Below are 20,402 nucleotides of genomic sequence, written 5' to 3'. Positions count from 1 at the left end.
TTAAATGTTATCTCTGAACAGTGAGATTACAAATGATTCTTGCTTCCTTCTTGATTTTAAAAAATCTGTTTTCCAATTTTTTGAGGGGGTATTTAATAAGCACATTTTATTTTAGAATAAACAGTACAAAGCTAATTTGAATTTTAAAAGAAAAAAAAATCAACCAAACAATCATTAAATCTATCTTTTCTCAAATGTTTCTATTCAAATGTTATAAGCAACTGATGAAATGATTCCACTTCTTGTGAATTTCTTAGATTTTAAAATTCTTTTTTTTTTTTAATTTATTTTTTAGTTATTGGCGGAAACAACATCTTTGTATGTGGTGCTGAGGATCGAACACGGGCCGCACGCATGCCAGACAAGCGCGCTACCACTTGAGCCACATCCCCAGCCCCTTAAAATTCTTGAGTATAATAAATCAGTACATTATTTCAAATTAAATGACATGTCTATTCTGTTTCTAATTTGATTGTGGGATTTGACTAGGAAGACAGTGAGTTATAGTATTATGGCACTAATCTCCCTGTGCTACAAAAATTGAGGCCTAAGAAACTGAATTGATTTGTTCACATTGCATAGACATCACTGCTCATCATCTTCAGAGACTCTTGTTAAAATGCAAATATAATCTTGGAGATCATTTTTTGTGTTTAAAAATGATTTTCAATTTTGCATAGTGATAAGCCCCTATAAACTCTAAAATGTAAGTGGTTCCTGAATATGAATAGGTTTTATGTACTGCTTCCTTTTTGAATTTAAGAAACCTTTAATTTCAGAAAACTTAAAATAAGACTATAGAATATGGAAAAGGAAGGTCATTTGTGTCTCCAATGTTTGAATTACCAGAAATAATGAAAACAATAGTCACAAAAATTCTTTGGAACAAAAGCCTACCATTAACAAACACTCCTCTGATGAGTTTCGTATAAGCTTTATCCAGATCTCCACGACGCTCTGCATTTTTAAAGATTGATTCTGCGAGTCCAGCAAATTCTTCAAATTCAGCAACAAATGGAAGAATTCCTACCTTACTCTTCTTTGAGATCTTTACTTCTTCCATTTGCCTTATTTGATTACTCTAAAGTTAGGAAGAAAGGAGGGGAGAGAAATAGTCAAGGAACTTAGAAACTAAATATAATTATAATCAAATGCATATAAGATGAAGGCAGGGACATTAGTACCCTAGAATATTTGGAATGCTTATTTATAGCTTGAACTGTTAAAGATGAATCACAACAAGGGTAACCAAGAAATACTAATTGTATGGATTTTAAAAAACACTTTTCTAATATGTCTTATTTAAGAAAATAAGATTGAATAAGGAAAAATCAAACAAGACACATTGGAGAATTGTGAACTTCAGGACTGTTAAATAAAAACAACAAATATGCAATTCTATCATTTATGAATTTATGGGCGATTGCCCATTCTGTGTTAGAGCACAGCAGATACCAGTGTACACGTAAAATCTCTCTGAGATAGTAGAACTGATGGCCATGTGGCCAAGTTTGAGAACAATAGCCATTTTTAATTTTCATCAATCTAAAATTTCTGTTTGGATAGGAAAATTTTCTCTTTGGGAGTATAGTAATGCAGAGGGAGGACAGGTATTTCTATTATAGGTTTGTATTATAAAGTTGCCCATCTATTAATGACTTAATTCTAAGTTTAGCAAAGTGCTTGTGCTTGACAGTGATCAAGTGTAAAATGGGGATGTTTTATATAGACAGAATCCAGACACCAGCGTTGAAAAAGACCTGATTGCTTCAATTATGGATCTATGTATGTAATTCTTAGGGGATCTAGATCTATTCACAGTCAAATTATTTCAATTTCTTTCTATTGTTTAATGTGTCACAAATTTGGAAGTATAATTTGAACATATGAAATGGACACATAATTATTTCAGGTATTAATATAAGAAGGCCCTGTGAGTACTGTCAACTATTTCATATTATCTTTACTAATGTTACCCTTCAGTAACGCTGATATCCATGAGGTGTAAATTTGGATTCAGCAGAGAAGGCAGTGGTAAGACTGCAGGTGCTTGAACCAGAATGTCTGGGTTCGAATAGCAGCTCTGTGACTTTTTAACTGTTGACTTCAGGTAAGTTACTTCACCTGCCTAACCACCTGCCTGATGGGAGAGTGGTGGTGGTATGAGATGGTGTGTGCAAAATGCTTAGATCTGAGCCTGGTACATAGTAAACACTAATTATGAATGCTAGTCTATTGTTCTTACTAAACTTCATATAGGTATTTCTCTGTGTAGCATTTAAAATATACAGGACATATAGTTTGAAGACACTTGAACATTAATAGGAAAAGTGTTTGTGTGTGTAAACTCAGGCCACTGTATATACTAAACATGACCTCACACATGCTAGGCGAACGCTCTACCTCCGAGCCACAACCCCAGCCTGCAGGGAATGTTTTAAATCCTCTCTGGATTTGTGTCAAGCACAGAGTAGAAATAGTGCATTCATTTAAGAAAAGGGTTATCAATGAGGAAATTCTAACAAAAGTCACCCAAATTTCTCTCAAGGTGGTTACCCAATCATACTGCCATCATCAGAACGACATGCAGGTTATTCACTGTTTAAGACTACAACTTTAATGATAGCCATATGTTATATTATTTGTTCAACTTTTGTCCATGGTAATTTAACTAAGTCAAATAATTCTTAAAGGTTTAAGGGTACAAGTCTGCATCACCATAGTGTGAAGAATCCTGAAAAGTAAGTGAAACACGGTTAAGACAAGTTCTGGATCACAGAATTCAACTTGGTAGAACTTGATGTATAAGTGACTCTAAATTTTGCTCTAGTACAGGCAAGGATAGCTTTCTTGTCCTATTCTTTGAAGAACAATTGATACTTTTTGCTTGGGCACCTGATGGAACTGTAGAACTCAGGTGCTGTTCCACCTTCTGTAGTCATTTGACGTTTATGCTTTTTCCTCAAAACACACAGATCCTGTTTATTACCTTTTCAAATTCTTCATGCCCTAGGTTTTTCTCTTGTTTTAAATGTCAAAATATACAATACATATAACCTTGTTGGGAACATACAGTCTGCCAGACATTATAAGATGTGATTTAAAATAGACAAAGAGGTGAATGATAGGCAGCAGGTAGGTCCTTAGATACATATGAAATTTAGGAGATAATGTGAATCTATACTTTTCTCTAGGTTACACCATTTTTCTAGAGTAACAGGACCATTCTTTATTAAGCCATTCTTAATTACACAAGCTATGTGAGATTAGGCTCTTATTTTATGCCAGGTGTGTTAAGCACTTCATGTGAACCACTGTGTTCATCTATCTATTGCCACATCCTAAGTTCTACTGGGTCAAGTAAGAGGTACTCCATGAACTTATGTTTTACTGATAAAAACAACTAAGCCTTTACATTCTGTAAACATGTAGTGTCCTTATGATTTAGCATTACAACTGCATCTGCATCACATGGAACTCATTATCTTAGCCTTTGGTAGCTCTTCCTTTTCCTTTTAGCTGTCAGCCTATAGTCAGACTTAGGCTGACAGCTAAATGGTCAACTTTCATAGTATTTCCAAAACCAAGTGAAATCATGTTGGTAGGATTAACAAGTTTATTAAAGAGATAGTTAAGTTTCTACAATAGATTGCTTTCATAGTTTCAGAAACTCTGTAAATATTATTTTACAGGGTATATAATAAAATACGTATAAAAATGTATATACTTTTTTATACTTTTACATAAAGTATAAAAAATGAGCCAGGTATGGCGGCATACACCTGTAATCTCATCTACTTGAGAGGCTAAAGCAGGAGGATCACAAGTTTGAGGTCAGCCTGGGCAACTTAGCAGACTCTAGTCTCAAAATAAAATGTTAAAAAATGACTAGAGATGTGGCTCAGTAATGGAGTGCTTGTCTACCATGTAGGAGGCCCTGAGTTCAATTCCTAGTAACCTCCCAAAATAAAAAATACATAAACAACATGTATTTTTAATTGTCCTTAATATTTTTTTTACCTCTCATTATTGCATGGATATTCAAGAGTTAGCTATAACTGAGAGGTTACAGAGTAGAAATACTCAAATGATACATATCCACTTTTAAAAAGTAAATGCATTAATAAGATTAAACCCTTTTTAAAGGATATGATCCAGCTCAATTCAGACCTACAAACTTATGAAAACCTAACAGATAATAAAAAAAATTGCTAATGATTTTTTTACCCTACTAGAATAAGAAAAATAATGATTACTGGATATTATTATAATAATTCATCCTTAAAATAAAGCAATACAATTATTAAAATTATTAAACTACTAAAATAAAGAAAGCTATCAATTAAAATAATCAAAAATTAGCTTTCTCATAAGAATATAAGAAAAAATTGTAACAATAAGCCCACATGACAGTTTGACTTGTTCCATGAAGTCAACGGTCACTGGGATGTCAGTAATCAGTAGCTCTTTTACCCAGCTGCTGCCACCTACTCTGGAACTTGCCAAGATTCACAGCACAGCACAGATGGCATAGTGCCATCCTACTAACTGTTCATATAGGTTGACACCAATACCCATTTTTAAGGATTTGGGGGATGCAAACATTAGAACCCCAAGAGAAAGCTGGAGACCCCTTGATCTAAGTACCTAGTTTTAAGAAATGATTAAAATTATTGTTATATTAAAAAAAAACTTACAATGCATTTGTCAAAGTTTCTTTTGACAGTCACTAAAACATTTCCCAATGTAGTACTTAGAAAAGAAGCAGGATCCACATTTTGTGCAGTCCATACATGGTGACTCATTTTGACTAGCATGTAAAGGGAGTTAAAACTATCAATTTTGTCTCCTAATGCAATTAGGTTGTTTAGTTCTGGCTCAATGCAGCGAAATATTTTAATCATCATTTGGCGAATCATATCTTTCCTGTTTAGAAAATATAAAGAATATAAAAGTTATTATAAGCTTCAGGTGAATTAATTCACAATATAAAAATAACTAAAATTTAGTATTTCAATGAAAAATGTTCAAATTGATGAACTTATTACTGTACAATTTCCAATATAAAAATATTTTAATGGAGGTAAGTTCTTATCGCTCCAATGAGCTTTATGTCATCTGTAAAGCTGGATTCTGAAATGTGTTTCATGAATACTAAGAAATCTGTTACAATTCAAAGGCTGCCTCCTATAAGCAAATGTCAGAATTGGATGAATCTTCTGTGATTACTAGGAAGAAGAGTTGAAGGACCACACAACACCAATTTTAATCCAGTAAAATGGACATTCCTATCAGTGCTGTCAGGTTACTGAAAAAACACCTGCATTCCTCAATGAACAGCACTTCTCTATGTTTCAATTTGAAGTTTGTTTTTTTGGTGCTGAGGATTAAACCCAGGGCCCTGCATATGCTAGGAAAACAACTAACAGAGCTATATCCCCAGCCCACTAAAAGTTAATTTTTTTTCCCAAAATAAATAAGAGACATTAACAAATACATACTCAGATGACACAGCCAATTGTGTGCTAGAATTATGTTGCCGTGATAACATTCCTCCATCCAGATCCTCTGCTTCAGTCTGTAAAAATTATTTAGGTACTTTACATAATAAAAGACCAACAATTTGACTAGTTTATATAGCAAAAATCTGCTCAGTCTTAAAATGCCTAGGAGAGAAAAACTATGAAAAGTAATGATTTTTTATTAGTAGTATAATGATTTTTTTAATGACAGTATTCCTGATGAAGCTATATAATTTAATGTGCTATTTAAGGATATTCATGAAATGCATTTTTATTAGAATTTTACCTGAGAATTACTGTGGGGTGAGAAGGTGTATTTATCTGTGTGCACATGGTGGGGGGAGGGAGAGTGCTAGAGGCTAGGAATATTAGGAATGGCAAGGCAGCTCAACAAAAAATAGAAAATGTCCAAAACCAATTTTTAAAAGAAAATTAAAACAATTAAGAAAACCTTACCAATCACTGTAACAAAACTTGAACATTTAAAAATATATCAGGGGGCTGGGGTTGTGGTTCAGTGGTAGAGTGCTCGCCAAGTATGCATGAGGCATTGGGTTTGATTCTCAACACAATATAAAAATAAAATAAAGATATTGTGTCCACCTAAAAAAAAATAAAACTGGAAAAAAACTGGCTGGGGTTTTGTGGTTCAGTGGTAGAGCACTTGCCTAGCATGTGTGAGGCACTGGATTTGATTCTCAGCACCACATATAAATAAATGAATAAAATAAAGGTCCATCAATGTCTAAAACAAAAAAAAAAGAAAAAAAAAAAGAAAAACAGGTATCAAAAATCCTTAGAAACCAACAAATAAGCAAACTTATCACCAATACCATCATTACCAACAATGAAATCCCAACTATTTCTAGCAACAAATGAAAATCAGTCATAAAATGAATTTTTTGTCTAAGGAAAACATTTTTAAGATGACCTTAATTTAAAAAAAATCACTCTATTTGTACTGTGTTTTTAAGTTCTTCAAATTTTCTATGCTAGAAAAATCACTTATTTTGTTTCCTCACATTTATGCCACCCCAAGGCATGCTGAACAGGCATCACTATATCCACTTTATAGAAGAGAAAACTAGGGATTAAATGATTGGCTTAAGGTTTGTAGTTAGTAAATATTATATACATACACATACACATTTTTTTCTTGGTAATTATTTGAAATGTTAAAATTATTTTTTTAATAATATTCTTTAGAAAGTAAACACAAACATTAGAGAATGTTTAGGTGTAAGACATTCTGGACTATCAGGTGCCCAAACTATCACTGCTTTGATTATTTTATGACATGACAAAATGTTTAAAGATCACTATATCACAATTCTTTCCTTTTCTGTTTGGATAATGACACTCTGACCACATGTTATTTAGTTTAATTATGTTACAGACTATAAATACTAGCCAAAATAGATGTACATCATACCATAGTTCCAGGCATACTTGGATGTTGCTGCAGTTTGAAAAATTTACTTATGAAGTCCTGTTCTGCCAGACACAGGGGTTCTAGTTCACTTAGCACCTGTTCAAAGATCTAAAGAAAACCAAAATGATCCTATAGTGAAAAAGCTGTATGAAGTACATAAAATAACATCCCCAATTAATTCCCTCTGTTATAAGGACCTGGATTATACTGCATTGCCTTTGGGCTTCTGTTGGGTTTACAGAACCCCATAGACGCCCCCTTCCAAAAATGGTAGGACAAATACAATATAACCCAGGTAACACAGGCCCACAGAACATACTTAAAAAAACTCAAAAGGGTTTTTCTCTTCAAATCTAGGAAGTGAAACACAGAGATAAACTTTTAAAACTTATTTGATTAATACAGAGCCCAGTTAAGCTGTTATTTTCCCATTGTGGTTATTTGAATAACTTAGAGATGAGAACACTTTATGACTGAATTATTTTTTTGGTACTGGAGATTGAACCCAGGGATGCTTTACCATGGAGTTACATTCCTAGTCCTTTTTATTCTTTATCTTGAGATAAGGTCTTGCTAAATTGCTGAGGCTGGCCTTGAACTTGTGACTCTATGGCTCAGCCTTTTGAGTTGCTGGAATTATAGTCATGTACTATAGTGCTTGGCACTGTGATTTATGAAAATGAATTTTAATGAAACTTTTATGTTATTCAATTGGTAATTCATATTTTAGTTGCCATTTGACTAGTATTTTTTTTTTCCCAGATTCAATTCAGAATTGGAAAGACATGGCTAATGTCTTAAAGAAAGCCCAAAGAACCTAAATCTTTGAAAACACTTAAAGCAACCGTAAACTGCTGTTAGAAAAGAAAAAACAATGCTAATGGTTAAGAAGTACTTGTTTTATTTTACCTTATCAAATTTGGTTCTGTCGGCAACATCAAGATCAGATGCAGACATATTTCCCATATCCAACAGGGAAGATGACTGGGATCTGCGATTCCCTGAACTCTGAACACTGAGTTTATTTAGACTAGAAGTAGATCCAGTTAATTTCCCAGAACTTCCATGAAGACCTAAGAAATAATAAAACTTTGAAAGTTGTGATCTTTACAAATAAAAGATCTGGAGTATAAATCAGAGCTACCTCCTACTGTCTTGGTCTTTTAGGACTCACATTACTTAGTGCACAAGGGGCAGGATGTACAGTGTCCTTGTTGTTTAGTAACATTTGTGTCCCATTCCAGTGCATATTGCAAAGAGAAGCAAAACTACACAGATCCATAGAATAGGACTGAAAGGACCAGTATGCTAACTTGATTTTGTTTTATTTCTGTAGAAAACTGCCTGAATCATTCACGTCCACCTTAAATCTGTATATTAGGTTGATCTATATGTAACTGCCAATACTTAATCATTTTGCCCTATAAAAAAAGAGTCAATTACATATAATTCAACTTAATATATTCCAGGACCTAGAAACTCTGCCTTTTCCAGTAAATGAACTACTTAACTCCAGTTCTTTAAAAACTAGAAAAAATAAAGAAAAGCAAAGCATACTGAGAATTTACTATACTTAAAACATAAATTAAACGTAATGCATGTATCACTAATCATACTTAATTATGAGATGTCTGTGTTTAGGTTGAATTTAGGTATCTATCATAGCCATGAAGAGAAGTAAGAACATATGGCTGAACAATCTCACAACAACAAGGAATTAAAGGATTCAAAATTTATAAGAAAATGTGATATTTTGACTCAGAATTAAATACAAACAATACATATAATATTTAAAAACATTTTTCTTCAATACTTCTCAGTTAATTTGTACTACTTTCTAATGGTCAGAAGGGACAAATGGAGATCTAATAAGGGCAGTTAAGACAAATTTTGGCTTCATTATGCAAATCTGACCATATCTGTAAATTTTTTTAAAAATAGAGTTTCTAAATACAGCCTGAAAATAGAAGTTTGATGGTTAAGCCTTTTCATAAATTTATGACACTAAGTTTTACTACTTGCCATATAATTTCCTATATTACATATTTCTTAGATATAGCCATACCACTACCATCATGTTGGTTTTCTTTCTCCAATACCTGGCAGTTCAAAGCAATTGATATTTCTGGTATTAACTTTTTCAAGACAAATAACTAGTTACTAGACATTAAACAAACATGCATTGAGAATACCTTCTAATACACTAAGCATACTCACTCTCTGTTTCCTGTTTGACAGCACTTTCTTTTCGAGGCAGTGTAGCTGTGATGGATTAGGTTGCAAGCATCAAAGACAAAGACAAGTTAATAAACTGCAATTTGCACAAACCATGCACAAGAGGAAGTTAAAGCTCTAGTTTAAAAGACACATGCAAAGAACCATGAGCATCAAGTAACAAGAAGTGGAAACACATGTTTAGTTGGTCAGCTACTGTTTGAGAAATTATGAGAGAATAAACTTTACTAGTTTTTAATGTACTGTTTTTTATATTCAGAAAAAAAAATCTATATTTCTCAACACCCCCACATACTTTTAAATGATTTTTGTTTTAAACGCTAGGAAGCTGGTACACTTAAATTTAAAAGCTAATTTGCAAGTTCTGGTTTCTTGAGAAAATGAAGTTCAAGTAATAATTTAATACAGTGGAGATTTATTAGAACGAAGTTGTATATTTAGATATTAACAATCTTTGTTCCTTGAAAGTTCCTGAAAGAAATCTCTACTGTGCTAAATAATTTTGTACTATATCTTATGAAAATTATGTAAGGGATTAAAGACCATTTTAAAATTAAAAACAAATAAGCTTAATTACTAATTGTCTTGTGAAAAAGCACATATTTAATACTAACAATCAGGAGATGTGGAAGGGGAAGGTTGAAGGAACAGATTTAATATAATATTTTGAACTCTTTTAGGGTCCTTGGCATTTCTTTTATTCTAAAACTTTGCTTTATATAATATTTATATATCACTTTTAGAGCTCATCTTGTGAACGATGCTAAACTCAAATTAGAAGTTAATGTGGGGCTGGGGTTGTGGTTCAGTGGAAGAGTGGTCGTCTAGCATGTGTGAGGCACTGGGTTCGATCCTCAGTACCATATGGATATAAAATGAAGATATTGTATCCACCTAAAAAACTAAAAAATAAATACTTAAAAAAAAGTTAATGTGAAAGACAAAAAAATAAACCATAGAATGAAACAGGAAGCTAAAGAATATAAACATAATCTAAAATTACCTTAAGAACAGAGAACAATGTCCAGTTGACACCATCCCTGAACACTTCAAGGCAAAAGACCAAGTATAAGCTTTTAGCTTGCTAAACCTGTGATACAGATATCTTCCCAGCCATAGCTACCTGAAGCTCAAAGGAATATGAAACAAAAATCCGGCACATTAAAGTGGCAAAGAGGAATCGCAGTAGAGATAATAGCTAGCTAATCTGAACCGTACTTTCTACTGGTCTTTGGTTACCATTATGCTATGTTCACTAGTTTCAGGACAGAGCCTAATATTTACATAATTTTCTTTTTTTAGTAGCCAATAGTGAATACAGAGTTACTAGTAGTGCCCATTAATTATAATTTGGGGTTCATAAAAATAATCTATGTTATTTATCAGCAATAAGGAGTACTACTCAAGTAAAAATTTTAATGTCTTTAAATAACCCCTAGGAGAATATAAACTTAATAAAGATAGGGTCTTTGCTTGTTGCATTCTCAGTACCTATTGTATAATAAGTAATAGGTATTATTATATGTGATTAATGACTAATTATTGAATTACAATTCTAGCCAGCTGTGATTGAGCATTGTATTCAAGAAGAGTTTTAGCATTAACAAGATTTCTTAGTGGAAAAACAATGATATAATGATTTTGGCACATAATTTTTAAGAATTTATAATATTAAATAGGAGGGAGAATAATAACAAATGAATTTATTAAGTAACTGTCATGTAGAAAAAAATGATGGTGATTTAAAAAATAATTACTAAATTTCCTTTGCCTGCTATTTTATTGAAGTACATTTGTAGGCTATAAAGAAAAAAAAAAGTACCAAAATATTCATCCTAGGGTAAAAACTCTTTGCCTCTGAGGATATCAAAGTAAACTTACTAATCAAGCTTATTAATGATCTATATAAAGACCTTATCATATACTTTCCTGGCATCTTTAATATATTTTGAATTATTTGAATTAAGTAGATGTTAAAGACTTAAGAGTTGCTTAAAAAGAGAAGGATGTTCCCTTGGCTCTCTATAACTATACTGACTATGCAACTTCCTTTTGTTACATTCTATCTCACTGTTCATATCAGAGTTACTAGTAGTGCCCATTTCCTTTTGTTACATTCTTATCAGCAAGTAAAAAGCAATAGAAATTTAAATTTCATTTATAATTACTTAACTTTGATTCACTGAAAAGTTATCTTTCCAAATTTTCAGGTTTCTATTTTAGTTTATAATTACTATTTAAAGTTCATTTAAACATCATTTGGATCATTGAAAAAAAATCTTTAAAAAAACTACATTTTGCCTTATTTGGCATTTAGGTCATTTGTTTTAATTTGAAATTTACTTTTTTTTTAAAAATGAATGTTTCCAACTAATAAATTAGATCTTCAGAGATGAACCAAACTGTTTTTATCTTCTGAATTATTTAGTTTTCCTTCTTGCTCTTTTTTAAGTTTTCCTTCTCTTATAGCTAAGATCAAAATAACTGCTACTGTAGTTTTCTAGGCATCACAAAATTACTCTCCTATTCATTACTTTTTAATAGATACATAGGAAAAATATAATTCTGACACTTCTAAAAACTATGGAACTGCCTTCTAAATGTGCATTATGTGAATTTATTTATCTATCTATCCATCTATTTATTTATTCTGTGGTGCTGGAGATTGAACCCAGGGCCTTGTGCATGCAAGGCAAGCACTCCACCAACTGAGCTATATCCCCAGCCCTAAAAATGTTTTTAATGAGATAATATAAGAACTTCTCAAGGAGTAAGAAAGAAAAAGTTTAGGTTTCAGGTTAATGCATTGATAACACTAAGATACTATTATACTTGATTTAAGTTTATTTTTATTATTTCATTTATTTTAATGTGGCTCTGACTTGTTTTCATATACAGAAGTTTTCTCGATATAAAATGGTTCACTAACAAGTGATGACAAATATACTTAATGAAACATTAAACATGTAACTGTATTAATAATATGCTCTTTAATAAAAAAAAGCATAACATATCCACAGTGAAACATTAACAAGAATACACCACTGTTCAAGAACAATTAACCTTTAGGATGAGTTAGCATTTCTGTTTCCAAATGCCTAATGTCCCAAGATTCTTATCAGTATCTTTACTAAAGTTTATTATATTTACTGACAAACAATTTCTAATGTCTGGACAGTATAACTAATATATTCATGTATTATTATTAATTTTTTTGGTACCAGGTATTGAACCCAGTAGCTTTTAACCACTGAGCCATATACCCAGCCCTTTTTATATTTTATTTAGATACAGGGTCTCTCTAAGTTGCTTAGGGCCTTGCTAAATTGCTGGGATTGGCTTTGAACTCACATTCCTCCTCCCTCCAACTTCCAAGCCACTGAGATTACAAAAGCAGGCCACCAGCCCGGTTGGTGTTGTATTTTTTAAATAACAGCTTTTAAATACAAAAGTATTTTAAATGCTTTTAAATACAAAAGCATTACCTCTAAAGACAGTCTTCTCTGTCCCTAAAGAATAGAAACATGTGCTATCAATTTTCGATCAAGTTTACCAGTTACTGAGTTGCTTAGGGCATAGGCTACTTTCAACAAGCAAATGCTAAACTCATTATTCTAAAGGAGAGCTATGCAGACACAGTGAGGAGGAATACACAATGTAGCCCTTTAAGGCCAGGTTTGGACTTGAATAGGCACAGAATTTCATCCAAATGGAACTCCAGAGATGGATACATGCAAGAGCACAACTTGGCCTCAGCACATCAGGGTCCTTAACTTGATACTTTCACTGGCTATTCACAAATTAGGGCTTTGTCCATTTAAAATATTTAGAAGCAACAAAAAAATAACATGTGTAACAAAAAATAAATATCGCTTTAGGAAAATAAGGCATAATCAGAGGGAAATTTTGGGCATTTTTATAGTCCCTTGACCAGGGAAAAAATATTCTTAAACTTTCTCTTTAATTCAAAATAGCCAATGAGAAGTAAGAAGCCAGGAATCACTTTCATCTCCCTGAAAAGAGCAATGACTTAAGAGATCAATGACCTGCGCCCACTGTTACAAAGATCTTCTAGGGAATCAGAAACTGAACTTTCAACATCAGTCTCATAGTCTAATACTTTCTCTATCACACTGTGCTTCATCTTCTCATCAACTGCTTTCCCTATAAATATATATTTTTATTTATAGCATAAACACAATTGCTGTCACAAAACCCACAAATTATAGTTTTAATTAGTAAAAAAAGTATATATATGTTTTTATAAAACATTTATAAATCAAATGTATTAGATCTCCTCTTTCATTAATTCTATTGTATCTTCTTCCATCTTGTTGAAAACGTCTTAGAATTATGTCATAAATAAAATCATTTATAACAGGAAGATAATGAACCAACATGCCTAAGCTTACCAAACTTCTTGCTTTCTTTAGTTGTGCCAGTCATCTTGATCTTTGCAACTTCAAAGAAATCTTTGATTTCTCTTTCATACAGTCGGGATAAATAATCCATGTAATTCTTAAAATAAAGGTAACATGTACTTCTTATTAATAAAACTTATATAACAATTTCTACTTTTCAATCTCCACCCAATCCCTCATGTTTCTTATAAATTTTTTTTTTTTTTTGGTCAAAAACCTTGATGCATTTAATAGTAGGTTCAAAAGTAGGCTACTTTCTTTCATATCTTTTTTTTTTTTTTTTGAACTAGAGACTGAACTCAGGGGTGTTGTACCACTGAGCTATATTCCCAGTACTTTTTATTTTGAGATAGGGTCTTATTATGTGGCTGAGGGCCTTGAACTTGTGATCCTAAACTGAGGCTCCCAAGTCACTAGGATTACAGGTTTACACCATTGTACCTGGCACCGCTGCACACTTGAAATATTGTTACAATCATACCTGGCAGAATATTTGAATCAGGGAAATCATGTTTCTGCTGTCTCATGTTGTGATGATAGCACAGTACTTTACTTTGTTAGTCTAATACAGGACACTGAAGTGGTTTTGATGTTTTGCTACGACTGTGTTATAATCCATCTCTAATGAATTGTTTCTTTGGGACAATTTCCTAAGGTCCCTACAGTCCAAAGAATATGATTCTTTATGATTCTTCCTCCACACTGCCATGTTGTTTGACTGATACACAGTGCCCCTGGCAATGGGGAACATTTAGTTTCACTGAGCCCTTGTTGAACTTGGGTGTTATGGCATACATAGATTATTTTCAGTAAGAATTTAGAACAACTCATTTTCATAATTAATTTGTTTTCTTGAAATGGATTTGGTTAACTGTTCCTTACATGAAAACATCCATTTTTATCATGCAAACTAATTTCTTTATCATCTCTGCTTATTGTCACATAAAAACACATAATGCCCTCAGGAAGGACTCTTCAACAGTAGGAGGCCAGGCATTTTTCCAAGTCCCAAGTTTAATGCCATTATATCACAGAGTTTGACTAAATTTAAACAAATAAAGAGAAAAATTGTTCCTAGCAATTTTTTAAAATTTATCAAGGAATCTAAGCTTCAACTTCCTTTATTTTCTCAAATTAATATATCATTCTTTAGAACAGGTTTATGTTCCTGCTTTAAAGATCAGGTATAACTTTCCAGAACTTACAAACTATGTAAACATTTGTATATTTTACTCAGAATTCACTTTATTTATCTATCTATTTATTTAGTTATTAAAGTTTAGATGGACAGAATGCCTTTATTTTGTTATTTTCATGTGGTGCTGAGGATCGAACCCAGTGCCTCACACATGCTAGGCAAGCACTCCGCCACTAAGCCATAACAGCAGCCCCATGGCTATGATTCTTATACATGAAGAATCTGGACTTGACTTTTCCTATCTCCCAAAACGGGGAGTTGTGTACACCAAACAAGTGAAAATAACTATCAGGATTTAATTAGGTATTATTTCTTAGAGAAGAAACACTTATTTGTCTGTTTCCTTCTTTCTTTTCTTCTTTTATTCCTTTGATTCTTCTTCCTTTTAAACAAAATTTCTGTTTTTGATAATATTTCAGCAACCCAACTGGATTATGAAGAAAAAAACCCATAATCTTCCAAAAGCTCAAACCACAGGGTTAAGTAAGATTTCTGGGAAAGAAGTCAATTTCACTTAAAAAGCTCATTAATATTGTCACTCAAAAATATCCTCGGATCAGAGAATAATTCCATAAATCATCACTAGGTAGGCTCTAGTCTTGTTTGTTTACTTTGAATTACATTCATGAATACTGCATTATATATAAAGACAGGACAATAATACTCACTGAGAACACAATTAGGCAAAAAGCTTATTGATTATTTTACTTATTTGAACATTCACTAGGGGACAAAGCACTTGTTGGCACAAAACTCTTAAGGAGATATAATTTGTGTTTAATTATTCAAAATATTAATCCTCCTAAAACTTCAAAAGGCAAAGAATTCCAGTACTGTAAATATTTTCCTTAAGATATGTCCAAATCAGAATTCTGTTGAATGAAAACAAAACAGAACAAAACAAAATATAACACAACAGTAAAGTTGTATAATACTTAATAGGCTATTTTTTTTTTTTGCTATTTTTAAATTTGTTCTAATTATACACAACAGCAGAATGTATTTCAACTCACTGTACACAAGTGGAGCACTACTTTTCATTTCTCTGGTTGTACACGATGCAGTCACACCATTTGTACAATCATACATATACCCAGGATAATAATGTTAGTCTCATTCCACCATCTTTCCCACCCTGATCTCACTTAAAATAGCTAGCTAGATAAGATATAAATAAAAACCTTAGGAGATGAAAGTTCTTTTTGAAAAGCATTTTTTTAAATATTTATTTTTTAGTTTTAGGTGGATACAATATCTTTATTTTATTTTTATGTGGAGCTAAGGATTAAACCCAGTGCCTCATGCATACTAGGCAAGCACTCTACCACTAAGCTACAACCCCAGCCCCTGAAAAGCATTTTTTAAATTATAATTTAAAAGATTATTTTAGCAAGATTATACTTTAAACGGGCAAAGGTATTTTAAAGGATGACATATATGTGTGTATGTATGTATATGTCTGTGTGTATATATACATATACATACAAAACACTCTTTCTATAAAGAATGCTCTACTATCAAATACGTTGACATCAATGCATTGATATGAAAATATAGTCTTGCCTCTTTCTTTGCATCATACTTCTCATAAATCTCTATCTAACCCTCTGCCTTCTCCTGAAGTATGAATCTAAGATATTAGATAGGAATTATTTTTATATCACAATTTCAATATTCTCAATACACAAAGACAAAACAGCACTATTCAAATCCAGGACATCTTTTAGGGTCATATTGTTCACACAATTATTAACACAGCTTATGAGCTTAGATTTTATATTTTAAAACTCTAGTTCACAAAAACTTAAAAAAAATTTACATATTTCTAAGATTTTTTTTTATTAAACTATTCTTTCAACCAGAACTATCCAGAATACCATTCACTATTCATTTATTTGAGTTATATAGGTGCAATTCTTTAACTCTATTTTTTAAGAAGAGGGGCAAGATATCCAATTTTAAACTAAAGATTATAGCATAAATGCCAGGAAGTATAGTCCCTATGGCTTTCTGCTACAATGGCCATTACGAATCTAAGTCAGATGACATTGTTCGGCGGATCAAAACCCACTGACCCCCACCCTGTCCAATGTCACACCTAGTGAAAGCCAAACCCTTTCAGTGATCTAGTCCCCTTTCAGATTTGCCCAGCTCCCACCTAGGGATCCATCCCCTTACCCACCATGTTCCTTCTCAACACAGCAGGCCTACTATGCCCCAGGGAATGCAGCATGTCTGGAAAGCTTCCGGCCAGAGTCCCCACTGCTCACTCCACCTATGCTTATTTTGTAATTTGTGCTCAAATGTCACTTCTTCATGATGCCTTCACTGACTACCCTATTTGACACTGGATCTTTCCCCAAGTCATGACATTCAATTTTAATTTCTCCACAGCATTTAAGCAGTATCTTCTAACATACAGTATAATTAACTTCTCTAGAATGTGCACTGGGAGAAGGTGAACATGTGCCTGTGTCCATCAACCTGACATTTATGTAAGCACATACTAGGTAACTCCATCAATTTACTGAGTGAATATAGGAATGGATGACTCTGCTCTTCCCCAATTGCTAATTTTAGTCACTGATATATACCACTATCCTAACCTCTAATCCTGTGAAGATTGGCATCATCCTGCTGCTTGTGCCTTTGGAATCTCTCTTTAATATTCTCTTTTTATTCCTACAATCATCTTCCTGGTTCAAGACCTCATTTCATCTGAATATTACATTAGGTTCTTAATTATTTTTCTCCATGCTTGAGGAATGCCATTAGATACTATAAGTCTCATCTTTTCAACAAGTTCTCACAGCAAAGTATGAAATTTCTGCTTTAGTCATGATAAACCTCCTCACTGTCCTACACAGGCACATTTCCCCCATCTCTGAACATTTTGCTCTCACATCTCCTAGATGCCCTTCCTCTTATGTCTTGTTTATTTAATTCCACTAATTATTTAAAACTCAACTGAAGTCTATTATTTTCTATGAAGTTTTCCTACAGCTTTAGTACACAGATTTCCTTCTTTAAATTACTATATATTTAAACTCAATTCAGTCTAACACTTAATTTTTTGCTGACTGTTTTAGGTATGATTTTTTCCAGTCACATTTAAAGCTTCTTAGAGGTGGAGGCTTGCTTGTTAGGCCCCAGGTGCCTGGCAGAGTGGAATGCTTGCTTAATAAAGAGGCACCTTGTACTTCTTACCAGAATATTTTTAAGAGGCAAGTAACTCACCCATCTTTGCACATTTATAAATAAATTTCAGAAAGGAGTTTATTTCTTTCATGAAGAAATTAAATTATAGCATTTAAATAAACTGAATGATGCTTCAGGCTACCGTGTGCCTTACTACTATTTTATAATAAAGTTTGAAAAGGAGCTCTTCTTTATCCGAGTAAATAAAATTACTGTTATCCCTGGTTAATGAGCACTCAACAATTCAATTATTTTCTGCTCTTTTTTTTTTGGTATCAGGGATTGAACTCAGGGATCAAGCCACATCTCAGCACTTCTTAAATATTTTATTTACAGACAGGTTCTCACTGAGTTGCTAAGTGCCTTGCTAAGTTGCTAAGCCTGGCTTTGAACTCATAATCCTCCTGTCTCAGTCTCCCAAACTGCTGAGATTACAGGTGTGTGACACTGTGCCTGGCTATTTTCTTCTTTGCTAAGAACATACTTTAGTATTTCAAACTTGGGGAACTAAACATATAACATTTTGATTCTAAAAAATTACATTCTATACTCAGTGAGTAACTGACATAAAATTCATACCTTTGTTAGTCCCTCATATTTTCCATAATCTGTACTCTTTAGCCACTCCATTAGCTTGGCATATCGAAGCAAGTCTCTATGAAATGGATGATGATTGGGTAAAGTCAGTTCAATAGAGTGCTGAGCAAGAGTTGAACTCTGATCATGACCCTGGCATGAACAAATACAAATAAATATCAGTGACAGTTCAAAGAAACATTGTTAAAATTGAAAATTCTGAACAATGACCAAATGTGGCCAAGTAAAACAAATAGATCACAGAAAAACAGAATCCAAGTACTTACTAGTCTACTTTTATCATCCTGTGTTCATCAACTGAACATCACCAACATAAAATAATGATAAACATGCAAAAATGTTACTGACAAACAAACCATTCATTCCATTTTTTAAAGAAGTTGAGAATGAATTAATTTTAATCAAGCTCTCTCTCTCACACTGTATGTTTACTAAGCAAATTAACTTCTTCATATAGACTGCATTAAGTAAATAACCAAGTAGGGAAGTTGGACAAAAAAGTAAAAAACCAAACAAGCAAACAAACAAAAAACCCTGAACTATCTATACTTATGTCATTCCCATTAGAGTCCATAATATTTAAAACAATAGATAAAAACAAATAAGATGCAGAATTATATAATTCTTAATAACAATGGCAGAAAGCATCACAAAACTGGATGAATCAATTGAAAAGGGCAACAGAAGTTCACAGTTTTCAAAGATGTTGTATATAAGGTATATTATATACATCCACAATCCCTTTCTGTAATTCTAAAATCCAAAATTCAGTTTAAGTATGTTGAGAAAAAATATTTTGATGGTAAAACTCAACCTGAATTAACATAGGATTAGTTATAGTATTTAAAGTGGCCATTCATATTTTTTGACTACAGAATTATATGCTTGATGGAATGGTTATACAACATATATACAGTATGTTACCATATCACTTTTTACAAAATCTGAGAAATTCTAAAAACTGATTCTAAACGGTTTGCATAAGGAAAAATAAACCTGTATGGATATTCTTTTCTGGATGGCTAAAATAATAACATCTTCCAACAAATCACTTATGTCTAAGAGCTATAGGGTTGAAAATGGCATAATTCTCTAAATTTGGAATATCTGAACACCTACATCTTTTCTGTGGAGTAAAAGCCAACAATAAACAAAATTAATAAATAATATTCAGGTATTATCATTGGATTATACTTTTATCTCTATAGTTGTCAAATAAGGTCAGTATTAACATTGTTTATAGAAAAGTTTTTTAAAAATATATTTAGTTGTTAATGAACCTTTATTTAATTAATTTATTTATATGTGGTCCTGAGAATCGAACCCAGTGTCTCACACATGCCAAGCAAGCGCTCTCCACTGATCTACAACTCTAGCCCTACAGGAAAGTTTTTTAATGGCTAATTCAAAAGGATGATCAAGATTCTACAGAATTTTTCTTAGTGACTCAAGGATCAAATTATTTATGTTCTTCTACAACTGTTTATTCAATCTATTAACATTAAATTATACTATTTGGAGTCATATAATTTTCTTTCCTGGAAATAGAAGAATTAATTAACATCTGAAAAGGATTTTACAGTTTACAAAGCTCTTTCACATATATTATTATTCCAAGTTTTCTCAGTATTTTCACATTATGATCATCTGAAAAATTCACTTCTAATATGAATATAATTGCCTTCAAATCATTACTACTTAAATAGACTAGTGTTCACAAAAAGAGGATAGTTCCAAAATAACTATGGAAAATAAAAAAAATAAATCTTAAATCATAACATAGAAACTACACATGTAAA

General features: G+C 32.3%; 1 protein-coding gene across 3 annotated transcripts in view; it reads right to left on the bottom strand.

Moving 5' to 3' along the window:
- Window positions 1-20,402, bottom strand: part of Exoc1 (exocyst complex component 1) — a 50,819-nt gene that overhangs the window by 8,210 nt on the left and 22,207 nt on the right. For all 3 annotated transcript variants that reach the window (XM_077110176.1, XM_077110174.1, XM_077110175.1), the window contains 7 exons: window positions 18,586-18,735; window positions 13,602-13,707; window positions 7,864-8,027; window positions 6,955-7,062; window positions 5,502-5,578; window positions 4,698-4,926; window positions 898-1,081 (listed from right to left, as the gene is read on the bottom strand). In XM_077110176.1, the coding sequence (XP_076966291.1) occupies window positions 898-1,081; window positions 4,698-4,926; window positions 5,502-5,578; window positions 6,955-7,062; window positions 7,864-8,027; window positions 13,602-13,707; window positions 18,586-18,735 (1,018 nt within the window). The remainder of the gene's footprint in view (window positions 1-897; window positions 1,082-4,697; window positions 4,927-5,501; window positions 5,579-6,954; window positions 7,063-7,863; window positions 8,028-13,601; window positions 13,708-18,585; window positions 18,736-20,402) is intronic.

This window comes from Callospermophilus lateralis, chromosome 8 (assembly GCF_048772815.1).
Source record: "Callospermophilus lateralis isolate mCalLat2 chromosome 8, mCalLat2.hap1, whole genome shotgun sequence".
In the NCBI taxonomy this organism is placed as follows: Eukaryota; Metazoa; Chordata; class Mammalia; order Rodentia; family Sciuridae; genus Callospermophilus; species Callospermophilus lateralis.
The sequence above is the reverse complement of the archived record's forward strand: the minus strand, read 5'-3'. Positions and strand labels throughout refer to the sequence as shown.